This window comes from Oncorhynchus nerka, linkage group LG4 (genome assembly GCF_034236695.1).
Source record: "Oncorhynchus nerka isolate Pitt River linkage group LG4, Oner_Uvic_2.0, whole genome shotgun sequence".
NCBI classification, from domain to species: Eukaryota; Metazoa; Chordata; class Actinopteri; order Salmoniformes; family Salmonidae; genus Oncorhynchus; species Oncorhynchus nerka.
The window spans coordinates 92,352,265-92,379,034 of record NC_088399.1 but is presented as its reverse complement, the minus strand read 5'-3'; the positions used below and the strand labels follow the sequence as shown (position 1 = coordinate 92,379,034).

The 26,770-nt window shown below is 46.4% G+C and overlaps 1 protein-coding gene across 1 annotated transcript in view; it reads left to right on the top strand.

Annotated features, from left to right (window-relative positions):
- The window catches only part of LOC115128830 (protein 4.1-like), a 134,629-nt gene that overhangs the window by 52,771 nt on the left and 55,088 nt on the right, over positions 1 to 26,770 (top strand). The window contains exon 15 of the mRNA XM_065018034.1: positions 10,483 to 10,662. Within this exon, the coding sequence (XP_064874106.1) occupies positions 10,483 to 10,662 (180 nt within the window). The remainder of the gene's footprint in view (positions 1 to 10,482; positions 10,663 to 26,770) is intronic.

Sequence of the window (26,770 nt, the reverse complement as noted above, 5' to 3'; positions counted from 1 at the left end):
ATGTACTATAGATGTACTATAGATGTACTATACATTTATGGTATTATATTCCCTGACAAAGGGATTGTATTCCATTGCAGCCCAGACTATAATCCCACTCTGTTTTGGGATTGTGGAAAACCAGGTAACAGTAGGATCTCTGTAGCGCTAGCTGCCAAGACCAACAGCTGTCAGTTATGAAGAGCAGGGGTTTAGTTAGACAGATCAAAGGCTTCAGGTACCATGTGACCATTTCATTAGGTAGCAGAGATCCACACAGATGCTCTGTTGGGAAGCAACACACTTCAATGTTCTCCCCATAGTTTAACTCTCAGAGCTCCCCTCTAATGTCTGCTGCGTCCCAAATGGCATGCTATTCCCTATATAGTGCACTTCTTTTGACCCGAGCCTTACGGGGATCCCTATGTACCCTGGTCTAAAGTAGTGTTCTACATAACAGGGTGAACAGGGTGCCATTTGGGACGACGTTTCTGTTCAGAACAGACGTGGTTTCTGAATAGTCATTAGCCAGGAGACTCTAGTCTAGTGGGTTGTATATTATCTCTGCGATCACGATCCCCAGCATGTGGTAGATTGGTAATGGACGATTGCTTCAAAATCACAATGACTCCTCCTGCACCATGAATATGGAAAGGCACGGATACTGGACAGAGATGGATCATCTGGAGGGAACAGAGTGGAGAGAACACAGAACAGTCTGTTTGTCTACAGGACATCATGTGGTCTGGGTGGACTAAGACCTGTTATAGCCTGTTGTTGTCATGTTGTTGTCATGTTGTTTGTCTACAGGACATCATGTGGTCTGGATGGACTAAGACCTGTTATAGCCTGTTGTTGTCATGTTGTTTGTCTTTAGGACATCATGTGGTCTGGATGGACTAAGACCTGTTATAGCCTGTTGTTGTCATGTTGTTGTCATGTTGTTTGTCTTTAGGACATGTTGTTGTCTAAGATAGGACATCATTGTTTGTCTCTAGGACATCATGTGGTCTGGATGGACTAAGACCTGTTATAGCCTGTTGTTGTCATGTTGTTGTCATGTTGTTTGTCTACAGGACATCATGTGGTCTGGGTGGACTAAGACCTGTTATAGCCTGTTGTTGTCATGTTGTTGTCATGTTGTTTGTCTTTAGGACATCATGTGGTCTGGGTGGACTAAGACCTGTTATAGCCTGTTGTTGTCATGTTGTTTGTCTTTAGGACATCATGTGGTCTGGGTGGACTAAGACCTGTTATAGCCTGTTGTTGTCATGTTGTTGTCATGTTGTTTGTCTACAGGACATCATGTGGTCTGGGTGGACTAAGACCTGTTATAGCCTGTTGTTGTCATGTTGTTGTCATGTTGTTTGTCTACAGGACATCATGTGGTCTGGGTGGACTAAGACCTGTTATAGCCTGTTGTTGTCATGTTGTTGTCATGTTGTTTGTCTACAGGACATCATGTGGTCTGGATGGACTAAGACCTGTTATAGCCTGTTGTTGTCATGTTGTTTGTCTCAGGACATTGTTGTCTTGGACTAAGGACATCATGGTCTGGTCTAAGACCTGTTATAGCCTGTTGTTGTCTAAGACATCTGGTCTTGGACTAAGACCTGTTATTGCCTGTTGTTGTCATGTTGTTTGTCTTTAGGACATCATGTGGTCTGGATGGACTAAGACCTGTTATAGCCTGTTGTTGTCATGTTGTTTGTCTCTAGGACATCATGTGGTCTGGATGGACTAAGACCTGTTATAGCCTGTTGTTGTCATGTTGTTTGTCTACAGGACATCATGTGGTCTGGATGGACTAAGACCTGTTATAGCCTGTTGTTGTCATGTTGTTTGTCTTTAGGACATCATGTGGTTGTTTGTAGCCTGTTGTTGTCATGTTGTTTGTCTCCAGGACATCATGTGGTCTGGATGGACTAAGACCTGTTATAGCCTGTTGTTGTCATGTTGTTTGTCTCTAGGACATCATGTGGTCTGGGTGGACTAAGACCTGTTATAGCCTGTTGTTGTCATGTTGTTTGTCTCTAGGACATCATGTGGTCTGGGTGGACTAAGACCTGTTATAGCCTGTTGTTGTCATGTTGTTTGTCTCTAGGACATCATGTGGTCTGGGTGGACTAAGACCTGTTATAGCCTGTTGTTGTCATGTTGTTTGTCTTTAGGACATCATGTGGTCTGGGTGGACTAAGACCTGTTATAGCCTGTTGTTGTCATGTTGTTGTCATGTTGTTTGTCTTTAGGACATCATGTGGTCTGGGTGGACTAAGACCTGTTATAGCCTGTTGTTGTCATGTTGTTTGTCTCATAGGACATCATGTGTTTGTCTGGACATCATGTGGTCTGGACTAAGACCTGTTATAGCCTGTTGTTGTCATGTTGTTTGTTTGTCTGGACTAGGACATCATGTGGTCTGGTCTGGACTAAGACCTGTTATAGCCTGTTGTTGTCATGTTGTTGTTTGTCTTTAGGACATCATGTGGTCTGGGTGGACTAAGACCTGTTATAGCCTGTTGTTGTCATGTTGTTGTCATGTTGTTTGTCTTTAGGACATCATGTGGTCTGGGTGGACTAAGACCTGTTATAGCCTGTTGTTGTCATGTTGTTGTCATGTTGTTTGTCTTTAGGACATCATGTGGTCTGGGTGGACTAAGACCTGTTATAGCCTGTTGTTGTCATGTTGTTTGTCTTTAGGACATCATGTGGTCTGGGTGGACTAAGACCTGTTATAGCCTGTTGTTGTCATGTTGTTTGTCTACAGGACATCATGTGGTCTGGGTGGACTAAGACCTGTTATAGCCTGTTGTTGTCATGTTGTTGTCATGTTGTTTGTCTTTAGGACATCATGTGGTCTGGGTGGACTAAGACCTGTTATAGCCTGTTGTTGTCATGTTGTTTGTCTACAGGACATCATGTGGTCTGGGTGGACTAAGACCTGTTATAGCCTGTTGTTGTCATGTTGTTGTCATGTTGTTTGTCTTTAGGACATCATGTGGTCTGGGTGGACTAAGACCTGTTATAGCCTGTTGTTGTCATGTTGTTGTCATGTTGTTTGTCTTTAGGACATCATGTGGTCTGGGTGGACTAAGACCTGTTATAGCCTGTTGTTGTCATGTTGTTGTCATGTTGTTTGTCTTTAGGACATCATGTGGTCTGGGTGGACTAAGACCTGTTATAGCCTGTTGTTGTCATGTTGTTTGTCTACAGGACATGTGGACTAAGACCTGTTATAGCCTGTTGTTGTCATGTTGTTGTCATGTTGTTTGTCTCTAGGACATCATGTGGTCTGGGTGGACTAAGACCTGTTATAGCCTGTTGTTGTCATGTTGTTGTCATGTTGTTTGTCTCTAGGACATCATGTGGTCTGGGTGGACTAAGACCTGTTATAGCCTGTTGTTGTCATGTTGTTTGTCTTTAGGACATCATGTGGTCTGGATGGACTAAGACCTGTTATAGCCTGTTGTTGTCATGTTGTTTGTCTTTAGGACATCATGTGGTCTGGGTGGACTAAGACCTGTTATAGCCTGTTGTTGTCATGTTGTTGTCATGTTGTTTGTCTTTAGGACATCATGTGGTCTGGATGGACTAAGACCTGTTATAGCCTGTTGTTGTCATGTTGTTGTCATGTTGTTTGTCTTTAGGACATCATGTGGTCTGGGTGGACTAAGACCTGTTATAGCCTGTTGTTGTCATGTTGTTGTCATGTTGTTTGTCTCTAGGACATCATGTGGTCTGGGTGGACTAAGACCTGTTATAGCCTGTTGTTGTCATGTTGTTGTCATGTTGTTTGTCTCTAGGACATCATGTGGTCTGGGTGGACTAAGACCTGTTATAGCCTGTTGTTGTCATGTTGTTGTCATGTTGTTTGTCTTTAGGACATCATGTGGTCTGGGTGGACTAAGACCTGTTATAGCCTGTTGTTGTCATGTTGTTTGTCTTTAGGACATCATGTGGTCTGGGTGGACTAAGACCTGTTATAGCCTGTTGTTGTCATGTTGTTGTCATGTTGTTTGTCTTTAGGACATCATGTGGTCTGGGTGGACTAAGACCTGTTATAGCCTGTTGTTGTCATGTTGTTGTCATGTTGTTTGTCTTTAGGACATCATGTGGTCTGGGTGGACTAAGACCTGTTATAGCCTGTTGTTGTCATGTTGTTGTCATGTTGTTTGTCTTTAGGACATCATGTGGTCTGGGTGGACTAAGACCTGTTATAGCCTGTTGTTGTCATGTTGTTGTCATGTTGTTTGTCTTTAGGACATCATGTGGTCTGGATGGACTAAGACCTGTTATAGCCTGTTGTTGTCATGTTGTTGTCATGTTGTTTGTCTACAGGACATCATGTGGTCTGGGTGGACTAAGACCTGTTATAGCCTGTTGTTGTCATGTTGTTGTCATGTTGTTTGTCTTTAGGACATCATGTGGTCTGGATGGACTAAGACCTGTTATAGCCTGTTGTTGTCATGTTGTTGTCATGTTGTTTGTCTTTAGGACATCATGTGGTCTGGATGGACTAAGACCTGTTATAGCCTGTTGTTGTCATGTTGTTTGTCTTTAGGACATCATGTGGTCTGGGTGGACTAAGACCTGTTATAGCCTGTTGTTGTCATGTTGTTGTCATGTTGTTTGTCTTTAGGACATCATGTGGTCTGGATGGACTAAGACCTGTTATAGCCTGTTGTTGTCATGTTGTTTGTCTTTAGGACATCATGTGGTCTGGGTGGACTAAGACCTGTTATAGCCTGTTGTTGTCATGTTGTTGTCATGTTGTTTGTCTTTAGGACATCATGTGGTCTGGATGGACTAAGACCTGTTATAGCCTGTTGTTGTCATGTTGTTGTCATGTTGTTTGTCTTTAGGACATCATGTGGTCTGGATGGACTAAGACCTGTTATAGCCTGTTGTTGTCATGTTGTTGTCATGTTGTTTGTCTTTAGGACATCATGTGGTCTGTAGATAAGACCTGTTATAGCCTGTTGTTGTCATGTTGTTGTCATGTTGTTTGTCTTTAGGACATCATGTGGTCTGGATGGACTAAGACCTGTTATACCTGTTGTTGTCATGTTGTTGTCATGTTGTTTGTCTTTAGGACATCATGTGGTCTGGATGGACTAAGACCTGTTATAGCCTGTTGTTGTCATGTTGTTTGTCTTTAGGACATCATGTGGTCTGGATGGACTAAGACCTGTTATAGCCTGTTGTTGTCATGTTGTTGTCATGTTGTTTGTCTTTAGGACATCATGTGGTCTGGATGGACTAAGACCTGTTATAGCCTGTTGTTGTCATGTTGTTGTCATGTTGTTTGTCTTTAGGACATCATGTGGTCTGGATGGACTAAGACCTGTTATAGCCTGTTGTTGTCATGTTGTTGTCATGTTGTTTGTCTTTAGGACATCATGTGGTCTGGATGGACTAAGACCTGTTATAGCCTGTTGTTGTCATGTTGTTTGTCTCTAGGACATCATGTGGTCTGGATGGACTAAGACCTGTTGTTTGTCTTTAGGACATCATGTGGTCTGGGTAGACTAAGACCTGTTATAGCCTGTTGTTGTCATGTTGTTTGTCTATAGGACATCATGTGGTCTGGATGGACTAAGACCTGTTGTTTGTCTCTAGGACATCATGTGGTCTGGATGGACTAAGACATGTTGTTTGTCTCTAGGACATCATGTGGTCTGGATGGACTAAGACATGTTGTTTGTCTCTAGGACATCATGTGGTCTGGATGGACTAAGACCTGTTGTTTGTCTCTAGGACATCATGTGGTCTGGATGGACTAAGACCTATTGTTTGTCTCTAGGACATCATGTGGTCTGGATGGACTAAGACCTGTTGTTTGTCTCTAGGACATCATGTGGTCTGGATGGACTATGACCTGTTGTTTGTCTCTAGGACATCATGTGGTCTGGATGGACTAAGACCTGTTATAGCCTGTTGTTGTCATGTTGTTGTCAGGACATCATAGGTCATCATGTGGTCTGGATGGACTATGAGACCTGTTGTTGTCATGTTGTTGTCATGTTGTTTGTCTTTAGGACATCATGTGGTCTGGATGGACTAAGACCTGTTGTTTGTCTCTAGGACATCATGTGGTCTGGATGGACTATGACCTGTTATAGCCTGTTGTTGTCATGTTGTTTGTCTCTAGGACATCATGTGGTCTGGATGGACTATGACCTGTTGTTTGTCTCTAGGACATCGTGTGGTCTGGATGGACTAAGACCTGTTATAGCCTGTTGTTGTCATGTTGTTGTCATGTTGTTTGTCTTTAGGACATCATGTGGTCTGGGTAGACTAAGACCTGTTATAGCCTGTTGTTGTCATGTTGTTGTCATGTTGTTTGTCTTTAGGACATCATGTGGTCTGGGTAGACTAAGACCTGTTGTTTGTCTCTAGGACATCATGTGGTCTGGATGGACTAAGACCTGTTGTTTGTCTTTAGGACATCATGTGGTCTGGGTAGACTAAGACATGTTGTTTGTCTCTAGGACATCATGTGGTCTGGATGGACTAAGACCTGTTGTTTGTCTCTAGGACATCATGTGGTCTGGATGTTCTAAGACCTATTGTTTGTCTCTAGGACATCATGTGGTCTGGATGGACTAAGACCTGTTGTTTGTCTCTAGGACATCATGTGGTCTGGATGGACTAAGACCTGTTATAGCCTGTTGTTGTCATGTTGTTGTCATGTTGTTGTCATGTTGTTTGTCTATAGGTCATCATGTGGTCTGGATGGACTATGACCTGTTATAGCCTGTTGTTGTCATGTTGTTGTCATGTTGTTTGTCTTTAGGACATCATGTGGTCTGGATGGACTAAGACCTGTTGTTTGTCTCTAGGACATCATGTGGTCTGGATGGACTATGACCTGTTATAGCCTGTTGTTGTCATGTTGTTTGTCTCTAGGACATCATGTGGTCTGGATGGACTATGACCTGTTGTTTGTCTCTAGGACATCGTGTGGTCTGGATGGACTAAGACCTGTTGTTTGTCTCTAGGACATCATGTGGTCTGGATGGACTAAGACCTGTTGTTTGTCTCTAGGACATCATGTGGTCTGGATGGACTAAGACCTGTTATAGCCTGTTGTTGTCATGTTGTTGTCATGTTGTTCTCATGTTGTTTGTCTATAGGTCATCATGTGGTCTGGATGGACTATGACCTGTTATAGCCTGTTGTTGTCATGTTGTTGTCATGTTGTTTGTCTTTAGGACATCATGTGGTCTGGATGGACTAAGACCTGTTGTTTGTCTCTAGGACATCATGTGGTCTGGATGGACTAAGACCTGTTGTTTGTCTCTAGGACATCATGTGGTCTGGATGGACTAAGACCTGTTGTTTGTCTCTAGGACATCATGTGGTCTGGATGGACTAAGACCTGTTGTTTGTCTCTAGGACATCATGTGGTCTGGATGGACTAAGACCTGTTGTTTGTTCTAGGACATCATGTGGTCTGGGTAGACTAAGACCTGTTATAGCCTGTTGTTGTCATGTTGTTTGTCCTCTTTGAGATGGGCAGGCCTGTTCCAAATTCCAAATGCATTTAGTTTGATATGATAAGCAAATCATCAATCACGTTGCATTCTGCTGAACTTGTACATTTGTCATTTCCCCCAAATAATGACATCCTTTCTCCCTTCCAATCTGGGGCTTTGCCCTTTTGCCCTTCCTTGCTGTCTCTTTCTGCCTTCTCCTTAAACTATCCCCCGTCTCTACTTTATCTATCATGCCCTTCCCCTCTGCCTCTACTTTATCTATCATGCCCTTCCCCTCTGCCTCTACTTTATCTATCATGCCCTTCCCCTCTGCCTCTGTCTCTACTTATCTATCATGCCCTTCCCCTCTGTCTCTACTTTATCTATCATGCCCTTCCCCTCTGTCTCTACTTTATCTATCATGCCCTTCCCCTCTGCCTCTACTTTATCTATCATGCCCTTCCCCTCTGTCTCTACTTTATCTATCATGCCCTTCCCCTCTGCCTCTACTTATCTATCATGCCCTTCCCCTCTGTCTCTACTTTATCTATCATGCCCTTCCCCTCTGTCTCTACTTTATCTATCATGCCCTTCCCCCCTGTCTCTACTTTATCTATCATGCCCTTCCCCTCTGTCTCTACTTTATCTATCATGCCCTTCCCCTCTGCCTCTGTCTCTACTTATCTATCATGCCCTTCCCCTCTGCCTCTACTTTATCTATCATGCCCTTCCCCTCTGTCTCTACTTTATCTATCATGCCCTTCCCCTCTGCCTCTGTCTCTACTTATCTATCATGCCCTTCCCCTCTGTCTCTACTTTATCTATCATGCCCTTCCCCTCTGTCTCTACTTTATCTATCATGCCCTTCCCCTCTGTCTCTACTTTATCTATCATGCCCTTCCCCCCTGTCTCTACTTTATCTATCATGCCCTTCCCCTCTGTCTCTACTTTATCTATCATGCCCTTCCCCTTTGCCTTTGTCTCTACTTATCTATCATGCCCTTCCCCTCTGCCTCTGTCTCTACTTTATCTATCATGCCCTTCCCCTCTGCCCTCTGTCTCTACTTTATCTATCATGCCCTTCCCCTTTGCCTCTGTCTCTACTTATCTATCATGCCCTTCCCCTCTGCCCCCCGTCTCTACTTTATCTATCATGCCCTTCCCCTCTGCCCCCTGTCTCTACTTTATCTATCATGCCCTTCCCCTCTGCCCCCCGTCTCTACTTTATCTATCATGCCCTTCCCCTTTGCCTCTGTCTCTACTTATCTATCATGCCCTTCCCCTCTGCCCCCTGTCTCTACTTATCTATCATGCCCTTCCCCTCTGCCCCCCCGTCTCTACTTTATCTATCATGCCCTTCCCTCTGCTCCCCGTCTCTACTTATCTATCATGCCCTTCCCCTCTGCCCCGTCTCTACTTTATCTATCATGCCCTTCCCCTCTGCCCCCGTCTCTACTTTATCTATCATGCCCTTCCCCTCTGCCCCCTGTCTCTACTTATCTATCATGCCCTTCCCCTCTGCCTCTACTTTATCTATCATGCCCTTCCCCTCTGTCTCTACTTATCTATCATGCCCTTCCCCTCTGCCCCCCGTCTCTACTTTATCTATCATGCCCTTCCCTCTGCCCCCGTCTCTACTTTATCTATCATGCCCTTCCCCTCTGCCCCGTCTCTACTTTATCTATCATGCCCTTCCCCTCTGCCCCCGTCTCTACTTTATCTATCATGCCCTTCCCCTCTGCCCTCTGTCTCTACTTATCTATCATGCCCTTCCCCTCTGTCTCTACTTTATCTATCATGCCCTTCCCTCTGTCTCTACTTTATCTATCATGCCCTTCCCTCTGTCTCTACTTTATCTATCATGCCCTTCCCCTCTGTCTCTACTTTATCTATCATGCCCTTCCCCTTTGCCTTTGTCTCCCTATCATGCCCTTCCCTCCCCCTGTCTCTACTTTATCTATCATGCCCTTCCCCTCTGTCTCTACTTTATCTATCATGCCCTTCCCCTCTGCCCTCTGTCTCTACTTTATCTATCATGCCCTTCCCTTGCCCTGTCTCTACTTTATCTATCATGCCCTTCCCCTTTGCCCCTGTCTCTACTTTATCTATCATGCCCTTCCCCTCTGCCCTCTGTCTCTACTTTATCTATCATGCCCTTCCCCTCTGCTCTGCTTCTTTCTCTACTTATCTATCATGCCCTTTCTATATCTCTACTTTATCTATCATGCCCTTCCCCTCTGCCTCTGTCTCTCTTATCTATCATGCCCTTCCCATTGCCCCTCCCTCTATGCCCTTCCCTCTCCTGCCCCCTCTCTCTTATCTACCCTTTATCTATCCCCTTCCCCTCTGCCCCCCCGTCTCTACTTATCTATCACCCTTCCCCTCTGCCCCGTCTCTACTTTATCTATCATGCTCCTTCCCTCTGCCCCCGTCTCTTTCTTTATCTATCATGCCCTTCCCCTCTCCCCTGTCTCTCTTATCTATCATGCCCTTCCCTCTGCCTCTACTTTACCTATCATGCCCCCCCTCTGTCTCTACTTATCTATCATGCCCTTCCCCTCTGCCCCCCTCTCTACTTTATCTATCATGCCCTTCCCTCTGCCCCGTCTCTACTTTATCTCCACCCCTTTCCCTCTGACCTGGATAAGACCCTACTTTATCTATCATGCCCTTCCCCTCTGCTCTGCTTCTTTGAGCTCTCCATATTCTTTCTATATCTCACTTTATATTTGCCTCTGGTCCTCTTCTCCTCCATCTTTCTATCCCCCATTCCCCTCTCCACCTCTCTCTCTTTCTACCCCATCCCCTCTCTCTCCACCTTCACCCTCTCCTCCACCTCTGTAAAATCTGCCCTCTTTCTCTCTACACCCCCTTCTCTCTCTCTCTTTCTACCCCTGGAGTCCACCTGTCTCCCCATCTTGGTACCCTCCCTCTCTCCACCTCCCCTCCCAGGACATCCCTCTACCCCTCCAGAGACACAGACAGGCCCCCTCTCCTCTCTCTCCACCCCTTTCCCTCTTCACAGGACCTGGATAAGACCCATACAGAGATCATGCGTCACCATACCAGTATCAGTGAGCTGAAGAGAAGCTTCATGGAGTCTGTTCCGGAGCCGCGGCAGAGCGAGTGGGACAAACGCCTGTCCACCCACTCACCCTTCCGCACGGCCAGCATCAACGGACAGCTGCAGTCAGGCACTGACGGGGTGAGTCAACACCAGTAAAATTGTAAAATTGCCAGGGTTACGGGCGCTAAACCCCTTCTAGAGATTCTATTTCTATGGAGTCAACAGAACAACCAGTCTTGGTACATAGTCGGAGACAGCCATAACAGGACATGTTACTCAGAGACACAGACAGGCCTTTATCCTCTTTAATCCCACTCACAGCATCACCAGGACAGAGACAGCCATAACAGGACATGTTACTCAGAGACACAGACAGGCCTCCTCTTTAATCCCACTCATAGCATCACCAGGACAGAGACAGCCATAACAGGACATGTTACTCAGAGACACAGACAGGCCTTTATCCTCTTTAATCCCACTCATAGCATCACCAGGACAGAGACAGCCATAACAGGACATGTTACTCAGAGACACAGACAGGCCTTTATCCTCTTTAATCCCACTCATAGCATCACCAGGACAGAGACAGCCATAACAGGACATGTTACTCAGAGACATAGACAGGCCTCCTCTTTAATCCCACTCATAGCATCACCAGGACAGAGACAGCCATAACAGGACATGTTACTCAGAGACTCAGACAGGCCTTTATCCTCTTTAATCCCACTCATAGCATCACCAGGACAGAGACAGCCATAACAGGACATGTTACTCAGAGACACAGACAGGCCTTTATCCTCTTTAATCCCACTCATAGCATCACCAGGATAGAGAGCCATAACAGGACATGTTACTCAGAGACTCAGACAGGCCTCCTCTTTAATCCCACTCATAGCATCACCAGGACAGAGACAGGCCTTTATCCTCTTTAATCCCACTCACAGCATCACCAGGACAGAGACAGCCATAACAGGACATGTTACTCAGAGACTCAGACAGGCCTTTATCCTCTTTAATCCCACTCATAGCACCACCAGGATTCCTGACAACAATGTGATGTTTGAAGTGAAAGATGGTACTTTTGACTCCCTTATTACATTTATTAGCTCCAGTTTACCGAGATGAATGTTTTGTTTATGTGCTTTCATCTTCAATTGAAGATGTGTTTTGACTTTCTTTGAAGCAAGTTTTCTTGCTCTGTTGTTTTTCTAGTTGTAATTTTGGATTTCACATTCGTCTTTAGTCCCAGTAGGGGGTACTGTTGTCTTTTCTCATGTCGTTCAGTTGTTGTTTTTGACACAAATCTATGTCTAGTCACTAATCTAGAGGATTCAATCATGTTAGTCAATGTCCAGTTTCTAGACTGGCAGAATACCTGGAAAAGCTGCATCACAGGGTGCTGTGTTCATTTGAAAGAGAAGTATCTTCTTAAAATGTATTTCCTCATACTTGGTAGAGAGGAATAGATTATTTTAAATTCCCTAAGGATATACTGTTCGCAGGTTCATAGTCGGCAGACGGAATGCTTCAGAGAGCTTCATCAAGTGTTCAACAGATTCTCTGTGTCTAGTGTACATGCTCTTGGAGTCTCTCTGTGTATATTCGTATGTGTGAAGATTGTGTGTTTGTGTGTGTGCGTGTGCGTGTGCGTGTGTGTGCGTGCGTGCGTGTGCGTGTGTGTGTGTGTAGGTGAGGACGGCCTCCCTATCACCTGCATACAGAGTAGTTGGTGGCGTATCAGAGGTAAAGGTACTCTAATTCAGTCCTTACTGGCTGGGCTGGGCTGGGCTGGGCTGGGCTGGGCTGGGCTGAGCTGGGCTGGGCTGGGCTGAGCTGGGCTGGGCTGGGCTGGGCTGGGCTGGGCTGAGCTGGGCTGGGCTGAGCTGGGCTGCAGTAAGAGAACACTAGCAGGACTGCGCTCTCCCACCCCTGGCCCCGTCACAACCTACTTTTATAGATGCCCCTTCCAAACCACACCCCCTAACCTTTCCCAAATCCTCCCACTGCCTCCGCTCCATGATTGGCTGCTGCCAGCTTTTGTCTTCCTGCTTTGATCTGCCAATCAAATCGCATGGCTGGGTTTGACCCGATAGTAGTGAAGCTGCATGACTCAGTGATGATGGTGATGATGATGATGATGATGATGATGATGTCTGACGTAGTGATGAGAGACTGAAGAACAAAAAAACGAAACACGCAAACAACAACAAAGAACTGACCTCCTCCTCCTCCTCCTCGTCTTCCTCCTCCTCCTCGTCTTCCTCCTCCTCCTCCTCCCCCTCTTCATTTCATTGTCTCTCCTCCACCCTGACCTGTATCTCTCCCTCACTGGTTGTTTCATGTTTTATGTTCTCTCTCTCCCCCCTTGTGTCGTCTATCAATCCTCTCCTCCTCCTCGTCTTCCTCCTCCTCCTCTCCTTTCAAAGTCGTGCCCTGCCCCACATTCATATCCACTCCCTCTTCCTCCTCCTCCTCCTCCTCCATATCTTCCACCACCTCCACCTCTACCTCCACCCCCTTCTCCTGAGGAGGATCCGGAGACCCAGAGAGGTGTTCAGGCCTTGGGTAACCGAGCATCACCGCTCCCCTCCCCTCGCCCCTCTACTGCCATGGGGCTGAAAAAACAATTTTACTCCCAGACTTGAAGCTGCCTCCAGCTACCTGGGTATCCTGCCTGCTCCAGACTCTTCTCATGTCCTGTCTATGTACCTGAAGAATACTAAGCACTTCCCTCAGAACATTTAAAAACACATCTAAAATAATAATAATCATCTTAACTTTCAATCTCTATTGAGGATAGGCATTTTTAAATGATAGGCCTATGGCACAATTTATATGAATGGAGATGATCATGTTTCTAAAATATCACCCCCCAAAAAATACATATACAATTGCAGTATAATACACCAGTCTGGTGATTTACCAAGCAGTCTTACCTGACTTGATATTGTATGTAAAACATTTCAGATGTCTTTTTCTATCTTCATGAACACATTACCAACAAATCCCAAATATGAGCCTCCCAATAGACTTCAATGTATTTGATAAGCTCATCTCTTTAAGACAGGCTCATTGACTGACTGACTGGCTGTGGGATGGCAGTGAGGAGGAGGGAACACTGTGGTCTAGCCAACCTGCACCAAGCCAGTTTCTATGGTGGTTCTCCGCCTAACGGTGTTATGATCCAAGACGTTGCACTGCCAAACAAACGGTTTGCACTAGCTAGCATTTTACCTGCCAGAGAAGGCCTTTATCCAACCTAACCCCAGCCATCCACTCTAACCCCAGCCATCCAACCTAACCCCAGCCATCCAACCTAACCCCAGCCATCCACTCTAACCCCAGCCATCCACTCTAACCCCAGCCATCCACTCTAACCCCAGCCATCCACTCTAACCCCAGCCATCCAACCTAACCCCAGCCATCCACTCTAACCCCAGCCACCCAACCTAACCCCAGCCATCCACTCTAACCCCAGCCATCCACTCTAACCCCAGCCACCATCCACTCTAACCCCAGCCATCCACTCTAACCCCAGCCATCCACTCTAACCCCAGCCATCCAACCTAACCCCAGCCATCCAACCTAACCCCAGCCATCCACTCTAACCCCAGCCATCCACTCTAACCCCAGCCATCCACTCTAACCCCAGCCATCCAACCTAACCCCAGCCATCCAACCTAACCCCAGCCATCCACTCTAACCCCAGCCATCCACTCTAACCCCAGCCATCCCTCTAACCCCAGCCATCCACTCTAACCCCAGCCATCCACTCTAACCCCAGCCATCCAACCTAACCCCAGCCATCCACTCTAACCCCAGCCATCCAACCTAACCCCAGCCATCCACTCTAACCCCAGCCATCCACTCTAACCCCAGCCATCCACTCTAACCCCAGCCATCCAACCTAACCCCAGCCATCCACTCTAACCCCAGCCATCCACTCTAACCCCAGCCATCCACTCTAACCCCAGCCATCCAACCTAACCCCAGCCATCCACTCTAACCCCAGCCATCCAACCTAACCCCAGCCATCCACTCTAACCCCAGCCATCCACTCTAACCCCAGCCATCCACTCTAACCCCAGCCATCCAACCTAACCCCAGCCATCCACTCTAACCCCAGCCATCCAACCTAACCCCAGCCATCCACTCTAACCACAGCCATGGAGGAGCAGAACCCCATAAAAACTCCCCAGTCCCAAATATGCTGCTGCTGCTGTCACCGCTTCCCTGGAGGTTGGTCCAGCCTGGTCCGGCCACCCTGGACCCTAACTCTCACTGCCCAGAAACCCAGAGTCTGAGTCAGGCTGAAGCTCAGTGATGGAACCCACCACTCACTAATGTCAGAGTTCAGAGAGTACTCCCAGAGAGAACTTGATTTTAAAAAACTCTGCCCTTACATTCCACCATTTACCTACTCCCCAACCTCCCTCCCTCCCCTGTCGCTTCCCCTCCTAACCCACTCCCTCCCCTGTCCCCTCCCCTCCTAACCCACTCCCTCCCCTGTCCCTTCCCCTCCTAACCCACTCCCTCCCCTGTCCCCTCCCCTCCTAACCCACTCCCTCCCCTGTCCCCTCCCCTCCTAACCCACTCCCTGCCCTGTCCCCTCCCCTCCTAACCCACTCCCTCCCCTGTCCCTTCCCCTCCTAACCCACTCCCTCCCCTGTCCCCTCCCCTCCTAACCCACTCCCTCCCCTGTCGCTTCCCCTCCCAACTCACTCCCTCCCCTGTCCCTTCCCTCCTACCCCACTCCCTCCCCTGTCCCTTCCCTTCCTACCCCACTCCCTCCCCTGTCCCTTCCCTTCCTACCCCACTCCCTCCCCTGTCCCTTCCCCTCCTAACCCACTCCCTGCCCTGTCCCTTCCCCTCCTAACCCACTCCCTGCCCTGTCCCTTCCCCTCCTAACCCACTCCCTCCCCTGTCCCCTCCCCTCCTAACCCACTCCCTGCCCTGTCCCTTCCCCTCCTAACCCACTCCCTGCCCTGTCCCTTCCCCTCCTAACCACTCCCTCCTCCCTGTCCCTTCCCCTCCTAACCCACTCCCTGCCCTGTCCCTTCCCCTCCTAACCCACTCCCTGCCCTCTTCCCATCCTCCCCTAATTCCTGCCTGTCGGTTGGCCATTCCCCCACGTCTGTTCATTGTTCTCTGTCTCTCTTGGTCTCCCGTTGCTGAACACAGCGAGGGAAGCGTCCTCTGTTTGAATACCAGGTAAGATTACAGAGACAGCAACAGCAGGCCTCCTCGGCTCCCGGGGGACCACCGCTCAGACACCACTATCTACAGGAAGAAGAAGGTTATACTTCTGATGATTCTGAGGAGGAGGAGGAGGCTCGGGGCCAAGGGCACACTCTGAGGGTCTCTATCGACATGCCTGAGGAGGAGGACAGGGCAGGGGGGCCCTCAGCCTGCCAGCTGTACCCAGCCGTGCTCCAGCTCCAACCGTCCCACGTCTCCTTCTCCCTCATGTCTGGACTGTTGGTCATGTTTCTCACCTTGTGTTGGTTGGTGTTTATCTGACTGGCCGGTCCGGTGGAGAGAGAGAGCCCTCTAATGAACTGAACCAGCTGGTGACTGGCTGGTCCGGTGGAGAGAGAGAGAGAGAGCCTTCTAATGAAATGAACCACCCAGTGACTGGCTGGTCCGGTGGAGAGAGAGAGAGAGAGAGAGACCCCTACTGAAGTACCCCTGTTGAAGGACAGAGACAGACATTTATTCTCTGCTCCTCTCTGTAACTTAATCTAACTCCAACACACAGACAGACACACACACACACACAGACAGCCAGACAACGCAGACAACGCAGACAGACAGACAGACAGACAGACAGACAGACAGACAGACAGACAGACAGACAGACAGACAGACAGACAGACAGACAGACAGACAGACAGACAGACAGACATTTTCTTAACTCTTTCTTGAACTGCATTGTTGGTTAAGGGCTTGTAAGTAAGCATTTCACAGTAAGGTTCTACACTTGTTGTATTCTAAAGTTTGATTTGACACAGACAGACGGACATGGACAGACATACACCAATCCCTGTTGAACATTACACTGAGTGAATAATTGTCGTTGCATTGTGGAGTATGGCATTATTGTTATTGCCAGCACATTTTTTTTCAGGATGTGTTGAGCGCTGTACATGGCTGAGCTCCCTCGCTACCAGAGCCTTATAGCCCGACTTCAAGGAGCTTCTAAAACTTTTACTTACAATATTCCATGGTGAAAAAGAAAAGCCATCCAGTGTTACTAACAAACTTTTGTCTGCTAACCTGACTCTTTCACGGCTTGTGTTTAGCCTGTAGACTACTGTATATTTTCTCTGTTCGTCCACAGAATCCACCCGTATCATAGTCACGCATCGATGTCAATGGAAGCCTAAGGGAAAATGGGATTTCATTTGTCTCTTAGTGTTCCTATCAGACAGTGTAGTATAGTATCTACAGGGCAGTGCTCTGCTGTGTGGCAGAATCTCTCCAACAGCCTGAGAGATCTGTATTGCTGATCTTATTCATTATGATTTAACAGGTGAACACAGGCCATGGTCTTTGTTCACTGCTACAGCAGAGAGCTGCTGTCTGTCTGCCTTTGAAATGCATCGGCTCTCGTCTACGTTGATGCTTTTCTAGGCATGAGCAGGAAGGACAGACTGGATAGAGACAGGACGGGGCAGACAGGACAGGGACAGACTGGATAGAGACAGGACAGACAGGACAGGGACAGACTGGATAGAGACAGGACAGACAGGACAGGGCAGACAGGACAGGGACAGGACAGACTGGATAGAGACAGGACAGACAGGACAGGGCAGACAGGACAGGGACAGACTGGATAGAGACAGGACAGGGCAGACAAGACAGGGACAGGACAGACTGGATAGAGACAGGACAGACAGGACAGACTGGATAGAGACAGGGCAGACAGGACAGGGACCGGACAGACAGGACAGGACAGACGGGACAGACTAGATAGAGACAGGACAGGGACAGGACAGGGACTGGATAGACTGGATAGGGACAGGGACAGGACAGGGACAGGACAGACTGGATAGAGACAGGGACAGACAGGACAGGGCAGACAGGACAGGGACAGGACAGACTGGATAGACAGACAGGACAGGGACAGGACAGACTGGATAGAGACAGGACAGACAGGACAGGGACAGGACAGACTGGATAGAGACAGGGCAGACAGGACAGGGACCGGACAGACAGGACAGGACAGACGGGACAGACTAGATAGAGACAGGACAGGGACAGACAGGACAGGGACAGGACAGACTGGATAGAGACAGGGACAGGACAGACAGGACAGGGACAGGACAGACTGGATAGACAGGGACAGGGAGGGCAGACAGGACAGGGACAGGACAGACTGGATAGAGACAGGACAGACAGGGACAGGACAGGGACAGACAGGACAGGGACAGGACAGACTGGATAGAGACAGGGACAGGACAGACAGGACAGGGACAGGACAGACTGGATAGAGACAGGGCAGACAGGACAGGGAGAGGACAGACTGGATAGAGACAGGACAGGGACAGGACAGACTGGATAGAGACAGGACATGGACAGGACAGGGACAGGACAGACTGGATAGAGACAGGGACAGACAGGGACAGGACAGACTGGATAGAGACAGGACAGGGACAGACTGGATAGAGACAGGACAGGGACAGGACAGACTGGATAGAGACAGGGACAGACAGGGACAGGACAGACTGGATAGAGACAGGACAGGGACAGACTGGATAGAGACAGGACAGGGACAGGACAGACTGGATAGAGACAGGGACAGACAGGGACAGGACAGGGACAGTCCACTCAGGTTGTATTTATGAGAAGAACCCATGAGTTATTACTGTTATCACCAGTGGTCTCTCATATAACTGAAATGGCCTTTAAACCCATGTTGCTGTTACTACTTTTTGAAAGCAGTGGGCCAAAGATGGACTAGGGTGCCATTTGAGACGCAGAGATGGTGTACTTGGCTCACTTGTTAACCTGACTGACATCATTACCGGTAACCAAAAAGGAACACTGGTTGCTAAGCATTCCACTACTGTTGATGGTGGCCTGCCACTTCCTCCTCTGCTTGCTTTAAATCAACAATCACTGCCTGCTGAGAGAGAGAGACACTTCTGTCCAGAGAAGATTTTGGTTTTACTTTTCAGACTGATTTTAAACTAAAATAACTGCTGATTATTCATCTAACTAGTGAGTTTGGATTGAAGATACTGTATGTGTCAACGCTTGACTAGTTTAGAGACTTCTGGAATGCCTTCCTATATGAAATGCCACCACTCACAGATGGAGTCTAAAGCCATTGAAATGCTATTTGAGATGTGTGTTCTCCAAGGGTATCGCTTGGATCATGGCTACAGCCAAGTTGCATTGATCAGTATGTTGCCATTAGAAACACCCTGTGAAAGCATTGATCAGTATGTTGCCATTAGAAACACCCTGGGAAAGCATTAATCAGTATGTTGCCATTAGAAACACCCTGGGAAAGCATTGATCAGTATGTTGCCATTAGAAACACCCTGGGAAAGCATTGATCAGTATGTTGCCATTAGAAACACCCTGGGAAAGCATTGATCAGTATGTTGCCATTAGAAACACCCTGGGAAAGCATTGATCAGAATGTTGCCATTAGAAACACCCTGGGAAAGCATTGATCAGTATGTTGCCATTAGAAACACCCTGGGGAAGCATTGATCAGTATGTTGTCATTAGAAACACCCTGGGAAAGCATTGATCAGTATGTTGCCATTAGAAACACCCTGAGAAAGCATTGATCAGTGTGTTGCCATTAGAAACACCCTGGAAAAGCATTGATCAGTATGTTGCCATTAGAAACACCCTGGGAAAGCATTGATCAGTATGTTGCCATTAGAAACACCCTGGGAAAGCATTGATCAGTATGTTGCCATTAGAAACACCCTGGGAAAGCATTGATCAGTATGTTGCCATTAGAAACACCATGGGAAAGCATTGATCAGTATGTTGCCATTAGAAACACCCTGGGAAAGCATTGATCAGTATGTTGCCATTAGAAACACCCTGGGAAAGCATTGATCAGTATGTTGCCATTAGAAACACCCTGGGAAAGCATTGAAAGCATTGATCAGTATGTTGCCATTAGAAACACCCTGGGAAAGCATTGATCAGTATGTTGCCATTAGAAACACCCTGGGAAAGCATTGATCAGTATGTTGCCATTAGAAACACCCTGGGAAAGCATTGATCAGTATGTTGCCATTAGAAACACCCTGTGAAAGCATTGATCAGTATGTTGCCATTAGAAACACCCTGGGAAAGCATTGATCAGTATGTTGCCATTAGAAACACCCTGGGAAAGCCTGTTGGAAACAAGCATTGATCAGTATGTTGCCATTAGAAACACCCTGGGAAAGCATTGATCAGTATGTTGCCATTAGAAACACCCTGGGAAAGCATTGATCAGTATGTTGCCATTAGAAACACCCTGGGAAAGCATTGATCAGTATGTTGCCATTAGAAACACCCTGGGAAAGCATTGATCAGTATGTTGCCATTAGAAACACCCTGGGAAAGCATTGATCAGTATGTTGCCATTAGAAACACCCTGGGAAAGCATTGATCAGTATGTTGCCATTAGAAACACCCTGGGAAAGCATTGATCAGTATGTTGCCATTAGAAACACCCTGGGAAAGCATTGATCAGTATGTTGCCATTAGAAACACCCTGGGAAAGCATTGATCTAGTATGTTGCCATTAGAAACACCCTGGGAAAGCATTGATCAGTATGTTGCCATTAGAAACACCCTGGGAAAGCATTGATCTAGTATGTTGCCATTAGAAACACCCTGGGAAAGCATTGATCAGTATGTTGCCATTAGAAACACCCTGGGAAAGCATTGATCAGTATGTTGCCATTAGAAACACCCTGGGAAAGCATTGATCTAGTATGTTGCCATTAGAAACACCCTGAGAAAGCATTGTTTACCAATGGACTGGTGGTGGTGGAAGTGTATTCAATAACTTTGTGCATGCGAGTACATGTGTATTAGTGTGTGTTTACGGTGTGTGTAGATACATGTGTATTAGTGTGTGTTTACGGTGTGTGTAGATACATGTGTATTAGTGTGTGTTTACGGTGTGTGTAGATACATGTGTATATGACTATTATAACACACAATGTTATTATTGTAGGAACTTGGTTCGTTAGAAAGATAGACGTTTTTATTATGTTCACTGTGATTCTTCCTGTAGGAAAGCAATTATCTCTATATTGATCTAGTATGTGTTTTTTTTATGTCATTCACTATTACATTGTTCTTTAATATCGTAATGTTAGTCAGAGTCTACGAGGATTTACTTAAACTATAATTAACGGTGAAAGTAATTTGGCGACTGTCAAATAAATCTATTCAGGCATGCTTACTTTAGTTATCTATCTGTACTGTATCTGTCATATAGATGTGTTTACAAATGGAATACAGCACCAGTCAAAGGTTTGGACACACCTACTCATTCAAGGGTTTTTATTTATTTGTATTATTTTGTACATTGAAGAATAATAGTGAAGACATCAAAACTATGAAATAAATGCTTTTCCTTCACTCTGCGGTCCAACTCATCTCAAACCATCTCAATTGGGTTGAGGTCGGGTGATTGTGGAGGCCAGGTCATCTGATGCAGCACTCCATCACTCTCCTTGGTCAAATAGCCCTTACACAGCCTGGAGGTGTGTTGGGTCATTGTCCTGTTGAAAAACAAATGATAGTCTCACTCAGCGCAAACCAGATGGGTTGGCGTTTTGCTGCAGAATGCTGTAGTAGCCATGCTGGTTAAGTGTACCTTGAATTCTAAATAAATCACACACAGTGTCACCAGCAAAGCACCATCACACCTCCTCCTCCATGCTTCACGGTGGGAACCACACGTGCAGAGATCATCCGTTCACTTACTCTGCGTCTCAGAAAGACACAGCCGTTAGTACCAAAAATCTAAAATTTGGACTCATCCGACCAAAGGACAGATTTCCACCGCCCTAATGTCCATTGCTCGTGTTTCTTGGTTTCTTATTCTTATTGGTGTCCTTTAGTAGTGGTTTCTTTGCAGCAATTCAACTATGAAGACCTGATTCACGCAGTCTCCTCTGAACAGTTGATGTTGAGATGTGTCTGTTACTTGAACTCTGTGAAGCATTTATTTTGGGCTGCAATTTCTGAGGCTGGAAAACTCTAATGAACGTATCCTCTGCAGCAGAGGTAACTCTGGGTCTTCCATTCCTGTGGTGGTCCTCATGAGAGCCAGTTTCATCATAGCACTTGATGGTTTTTGCAACTGCACTTAAATAAACGTTAAAAGTTCTTGATATTTCCGTATTGACTGGCATTCATGTCTTAAAGTAATGATGGACTGTCGTTTGTCTTTGCTTATTTGACCTGTTCTTGCCATAATACGTTCTTGGTCTTTTACCAAACAGGGCTATCTTCTGTATAACACCCCTACCTTGTCACAACACAACTGATTGGCTCAAACGCCTTAAGAAGGAAAGAAATTCCACAAACTAACTTTTATCAAGGCACACCTGTTAATTGAAATGCATTCCAGGTGACTACCTCATGAAGCTGGTTGAGAGAATGCCAAGAGTGTGCAAACGCTGTCATCAAGGCACAGGGTGTGGCTACTTTGAACAATCTAAAATATATTTTGATTTGTTGAACACTTTTTTGGTTACTCCATGATTCCATATGTGTTATATCATAGTTTTGATGTCTTTCACTATTATTCTACAATGTAGAAAATAGTTTTAAAAAATAAAGAAAAACGCTTGAATGTTGTCACACTGGTATAAATGATTCGTGAGACAGATGCAGGAATGCGTAATCGTTTATTACAATTTGACCCAAATTACGGCGTGCCGTGTAAAGACATGGGGACGAAGACCAAACAAACACTTAACAAAAACACAGGGTTGAAACCCAAACAAAAGAGTGAGGAGAACCTCGAATAAATAACACACTCGCACAATGATTTAGCCCACGGGACGAGACCCGTAATCAGCTTTGCAATCCACAATGGCACGAAAGCCCAGAACACACAGCACAGGTACTCACACGCACCAACGGACATTGTAACAATAATGGACAGCCCAACGGAAACCAAAGGGCACATATATACAAGTACTAATCCGTGGGAATAAGGGGACAGGTGTGTGTAATGAAAGTTCCTGAGGGATCCGTGACAAATGAGTCGGTGTGTCCAAACTTTTGACTGGTGCTGTATATCACTGCTGTTGATCTGTTTCATTCTGTCCCTTGTATGATAAGAAGTGAAGGAAGTATTCATTTTGAATGTATGATGGGAGTCTTGTCTGTTTTTAGAGTGTATTCTCATCTTCTCTCTAATTCAGGATATCCATTCTTTCCACGGTTTTTTTTATTACACATTTTTTTTTGGGGGGGGGGGGTTGTATGTTTTGCTGCTAATTTGGGAACTCCCCAAAACCCTCCCATTCTGATTTTGGGCCTCTAGTTCACTCTCTTGGTCTCTAACTCCAGGAAGGAAACTAGACCTAGAAATTAGGTCTCCCTAATTATTAGTTTTGTCATGTGGAGAGCTTGACTTTGAAAAGGACTACACAGTGAGAAGATTGCCCTGCTTTGAACAGATGTCCAGTCCAGCATGCACTCTGTTATAGCTGTCATATCACAGATCTGCTCCTTTCATGGGCTCAAAATTATATCCGACTTGAATATGTGGACTAAATCAAAATACGTTTTCTTGCAGGCGTGCTCTTGCTCTCATTCTCTCTCTCTACCACCCTCTCTCACTCTTTCTTTCTCTGTCTCTTCCTGCCTCTCTCTCTCTCTCTCTCTCATTCTCTCTCTACCACCCTCTCTCACTCTTTCTTTCTCTGTCTCTTCCTGCCTCTTTATCTCTCTCTCTCTCTCATTCTCTCTCTACCACCCTCTCTCACTCTTTCTTTCTCTGTCTCTTTCTGCCTCTTTCTCTCTCTCTCTCTCTCTCTCTCTCTCTCTCTCGCTCTCATTCTCTCTCTACCACCCTCTCTCACTCTTTCTTTCTCTGTCTCTTTCTGCCTCTTTCTCTCTCTCGCTCTCATTCTCTCTCTACCATCCTCTCTCACTCTTTCTTTCTGAGAGGCGCTCTTATTATGAAAAGCACACAGCTCGACCCCTGAGAGGCGCTCGTATTATGAAAAGCACACAGCTAGACCCCTGAGAGGCCTCTTATTATGAAAAGCACACAGCTGGACCCCTGAGAGGCGCTCTTATTATGAAAAGCACACAGCTGGACCCCTGAGAGGCGCTCTTATTATGAAAAGCACACAGCTCAACCCCTGAGAGGCGTTCTTACTTTGCAAAGCACACAGCTCGACCCCTGAGAGGGAGGCGCTCTTATTATGAAAAGCACACAGCTGGACCCCTGAGAGGCGCTCTTATTATGAAAAGCACACAGCTGGACCCCTGAGAGGCGCTCTTATTATGAAAAGCACACAGCTCGACCCCTGAGAGGCGCTCTTATTATGAAAAGCACACAGCTCGAGCCCTGAGAGGCGCTCTTACTATGAAAAGCACACAGCTCGAGCCCTGAGAGGCGCTCTTATTATGAAAAGCACACAGCTCGACCCCTGAGAGGCGCTCTTATTATGAAAAGCACACAGCTCGACCCCTGAGAGGCGCTCTTATTATGAAAAGCACACAGCTCAACCCCTGAGAGGTGGTCTTATTATGAAAAGCACACAGCTGGACCCCCGACGGGGATAGTCTGGTTACTTTACAGTGATTTATCACATTGTGTGAGTCCCAAATGTCACCACAATACCTGTGCACTACTTTTGACCAGAGGCCTATGGTGCCATTTGGGAGGCAATTTTGTCGCTGTGCTGCAGCCCGTCCTCTGGGGAAGCTCTCTCTCTCTTTTTCATAACAACGCAATTACAGTTTTCTCTATCTTGACGAGCTTTCTCCCTAAACTTAATTGTTTGTTTTTGTTTAGACAAAAACATTTGGCCTTAATTTATTTTTAGATTTAGAATAATGAGTTTTCTCGCTGGGAAATCAAATATCAGATGGAATAAGCTAATGTCAAGTGATTACAACAGTTTCTCCTGTCTCCAACCCCTAAGCTGCAAAACGTGCTTCTACTTGTACTTTAAGTAGATTGTCTGGGATGGGATGATAGTTCTGGCTACAGCCACACCTACAGCATCAGAAATGGATAGGGGATAGTCACGTAGTGTGAACAGGGGATAGTCACAGTGTGAATAGGGGATAGTCACGTAGTGTGAACAGTGGATAGGCACGTAATGTGAATAGGGGATAGTCACGTAGTGTGAACATTGGATAGGCACGTAATGTGAATAGGGGATAGTCACGTAGTGTGAACAGGGGATAGGCACGTAATGTGAATAGGGGATAGTCACGTAGTGTGAACATTGGATAGGCACGTAATGTGAATAGGGGATAGTCACAGTGTGAACAGGGGATAGGCACGTAGTGTGAACAGTGGATAGTCACAGTGTGAACAGGGGATAGTCACAGTGTGAACAGTGGATAGTCACAGTGTGAACAGGGGATAGTCACAGTGTGAACAGTGGATAGTCACAGTGTGAACAGGGGATAGTCACAGTGTGAACAGGGGATAGTCACGTAGTGTGAACAGGGGATAGGCACGTAATGTGAACAGGGGATAGGCACGTAATGTGAATAGGGGATAGTCACATAGTGTGAACAGGGGATAGGCACGTAATGTGAATAGGGGATAGTCACATAGTGTGAACATGTGGGGATAGCACAGTGTGAATAGGGATAGTGTTAGTGTGAACATTGGATAGGCACGTAATGTGAATAGGGGATAGTCACAGTGTGAACAGGGATAGTCACACGAAAGGTGTAACAGTGTGAATGGATCTCCACGTAATGTGAATAGGGGATAGTCACAGTGTGAACAGGGGATAGGCACGTAGTGTGAACAGTGGATAGGCACGTAGTGTGAACAGTGGATAGGCACGTAATGTGAACAGTGGATAGGCACGTAATGTGAATAGGGGATAGTCACATAGTGTGAATAGGGGATAGTCACGTAGTGTGAATAGGGGATAGGCACGTAGTGTGAACAGTGGATAGGCACGTAGTGTGAACAGTGGATAGGCACGTAGTGTGAATAGGGGATAGTCACATAGTGTGAATAGGGGAGAGTCACATAGTGTGAACAGGGGATAGTCACATAGTGTGAACAGGGGATAGTCACATCTTTCTGTGAACAGGGATAGTCACATAGTGTGAACAGGGGATAGCCACATAGTGTGAACAGGGGATAGTCACGTAGTGTGAACAGGGGATAGTCACAGTGTGAACAGGGGATTGTCACATAGTGTGAACAGGGGATAGTCACAGTGTGAACAGGGGATAGTTACATAGTGTGAACAGGGGATCGTCACATAGTGTGAACAGGGGATAGTCACAGTGTGTGAACAGGGGATAGTCACATAGTGTGAACAGGGGATCGTCACATAGTGTGAACAGGGGATAGTCACAGTGTGAACAGGGGATAGTCACAGTGTGAACAGGGGATAGTCACAGTGTGAACAGGGGATAGTCACAGTGTGAACAGGGGATAGTCACATAGTGTGAACAGGGGATAGTCACAGTGTGAATAGGGGATAGTCACAGTGTGAACAGTGGATAGGCACGTAATGTGAATAGGGGATAGTCACAGTGTGAATAGGGGATAGTCACATAGTGTGAACAGGGGATAGTCACAGTGTGAACAGGGGATAGTCACAGTGTGAACAGTGGATAGGCACGTAATGTGAATAGGGGATAGTCACAGTGTGAATAGGGGATAGTCACATAGTGTGAATAGGGGATAGTCACAGTGTGAATAGGGGATAGTCACAGTGTGAATAGGGGATAGTCACAGTGTGAATAGGGGATAGTCACATAGTGTGAATAGGGGATAGTCACATAGTGTGAATAGGGGATAGTCACAGTGTGAATAGGGGATAGTCACAGTGTGAATAGGGGATAGTCACAGTGTGAATAGGGGATAGTCACAGTGTGAACAGGGAATAGTCACATAGTGTGAACAGGGAATAGTCACATAGTGTGAACAGGGGATAGTCACAGTGTGAACAGTGGATAGTCACGTAATGTGAACAGGGGATAGTCACATAGTGTGAACAGGGGATAGTCACAGTGTGAATAGGGGATAGTCACAGTGTGA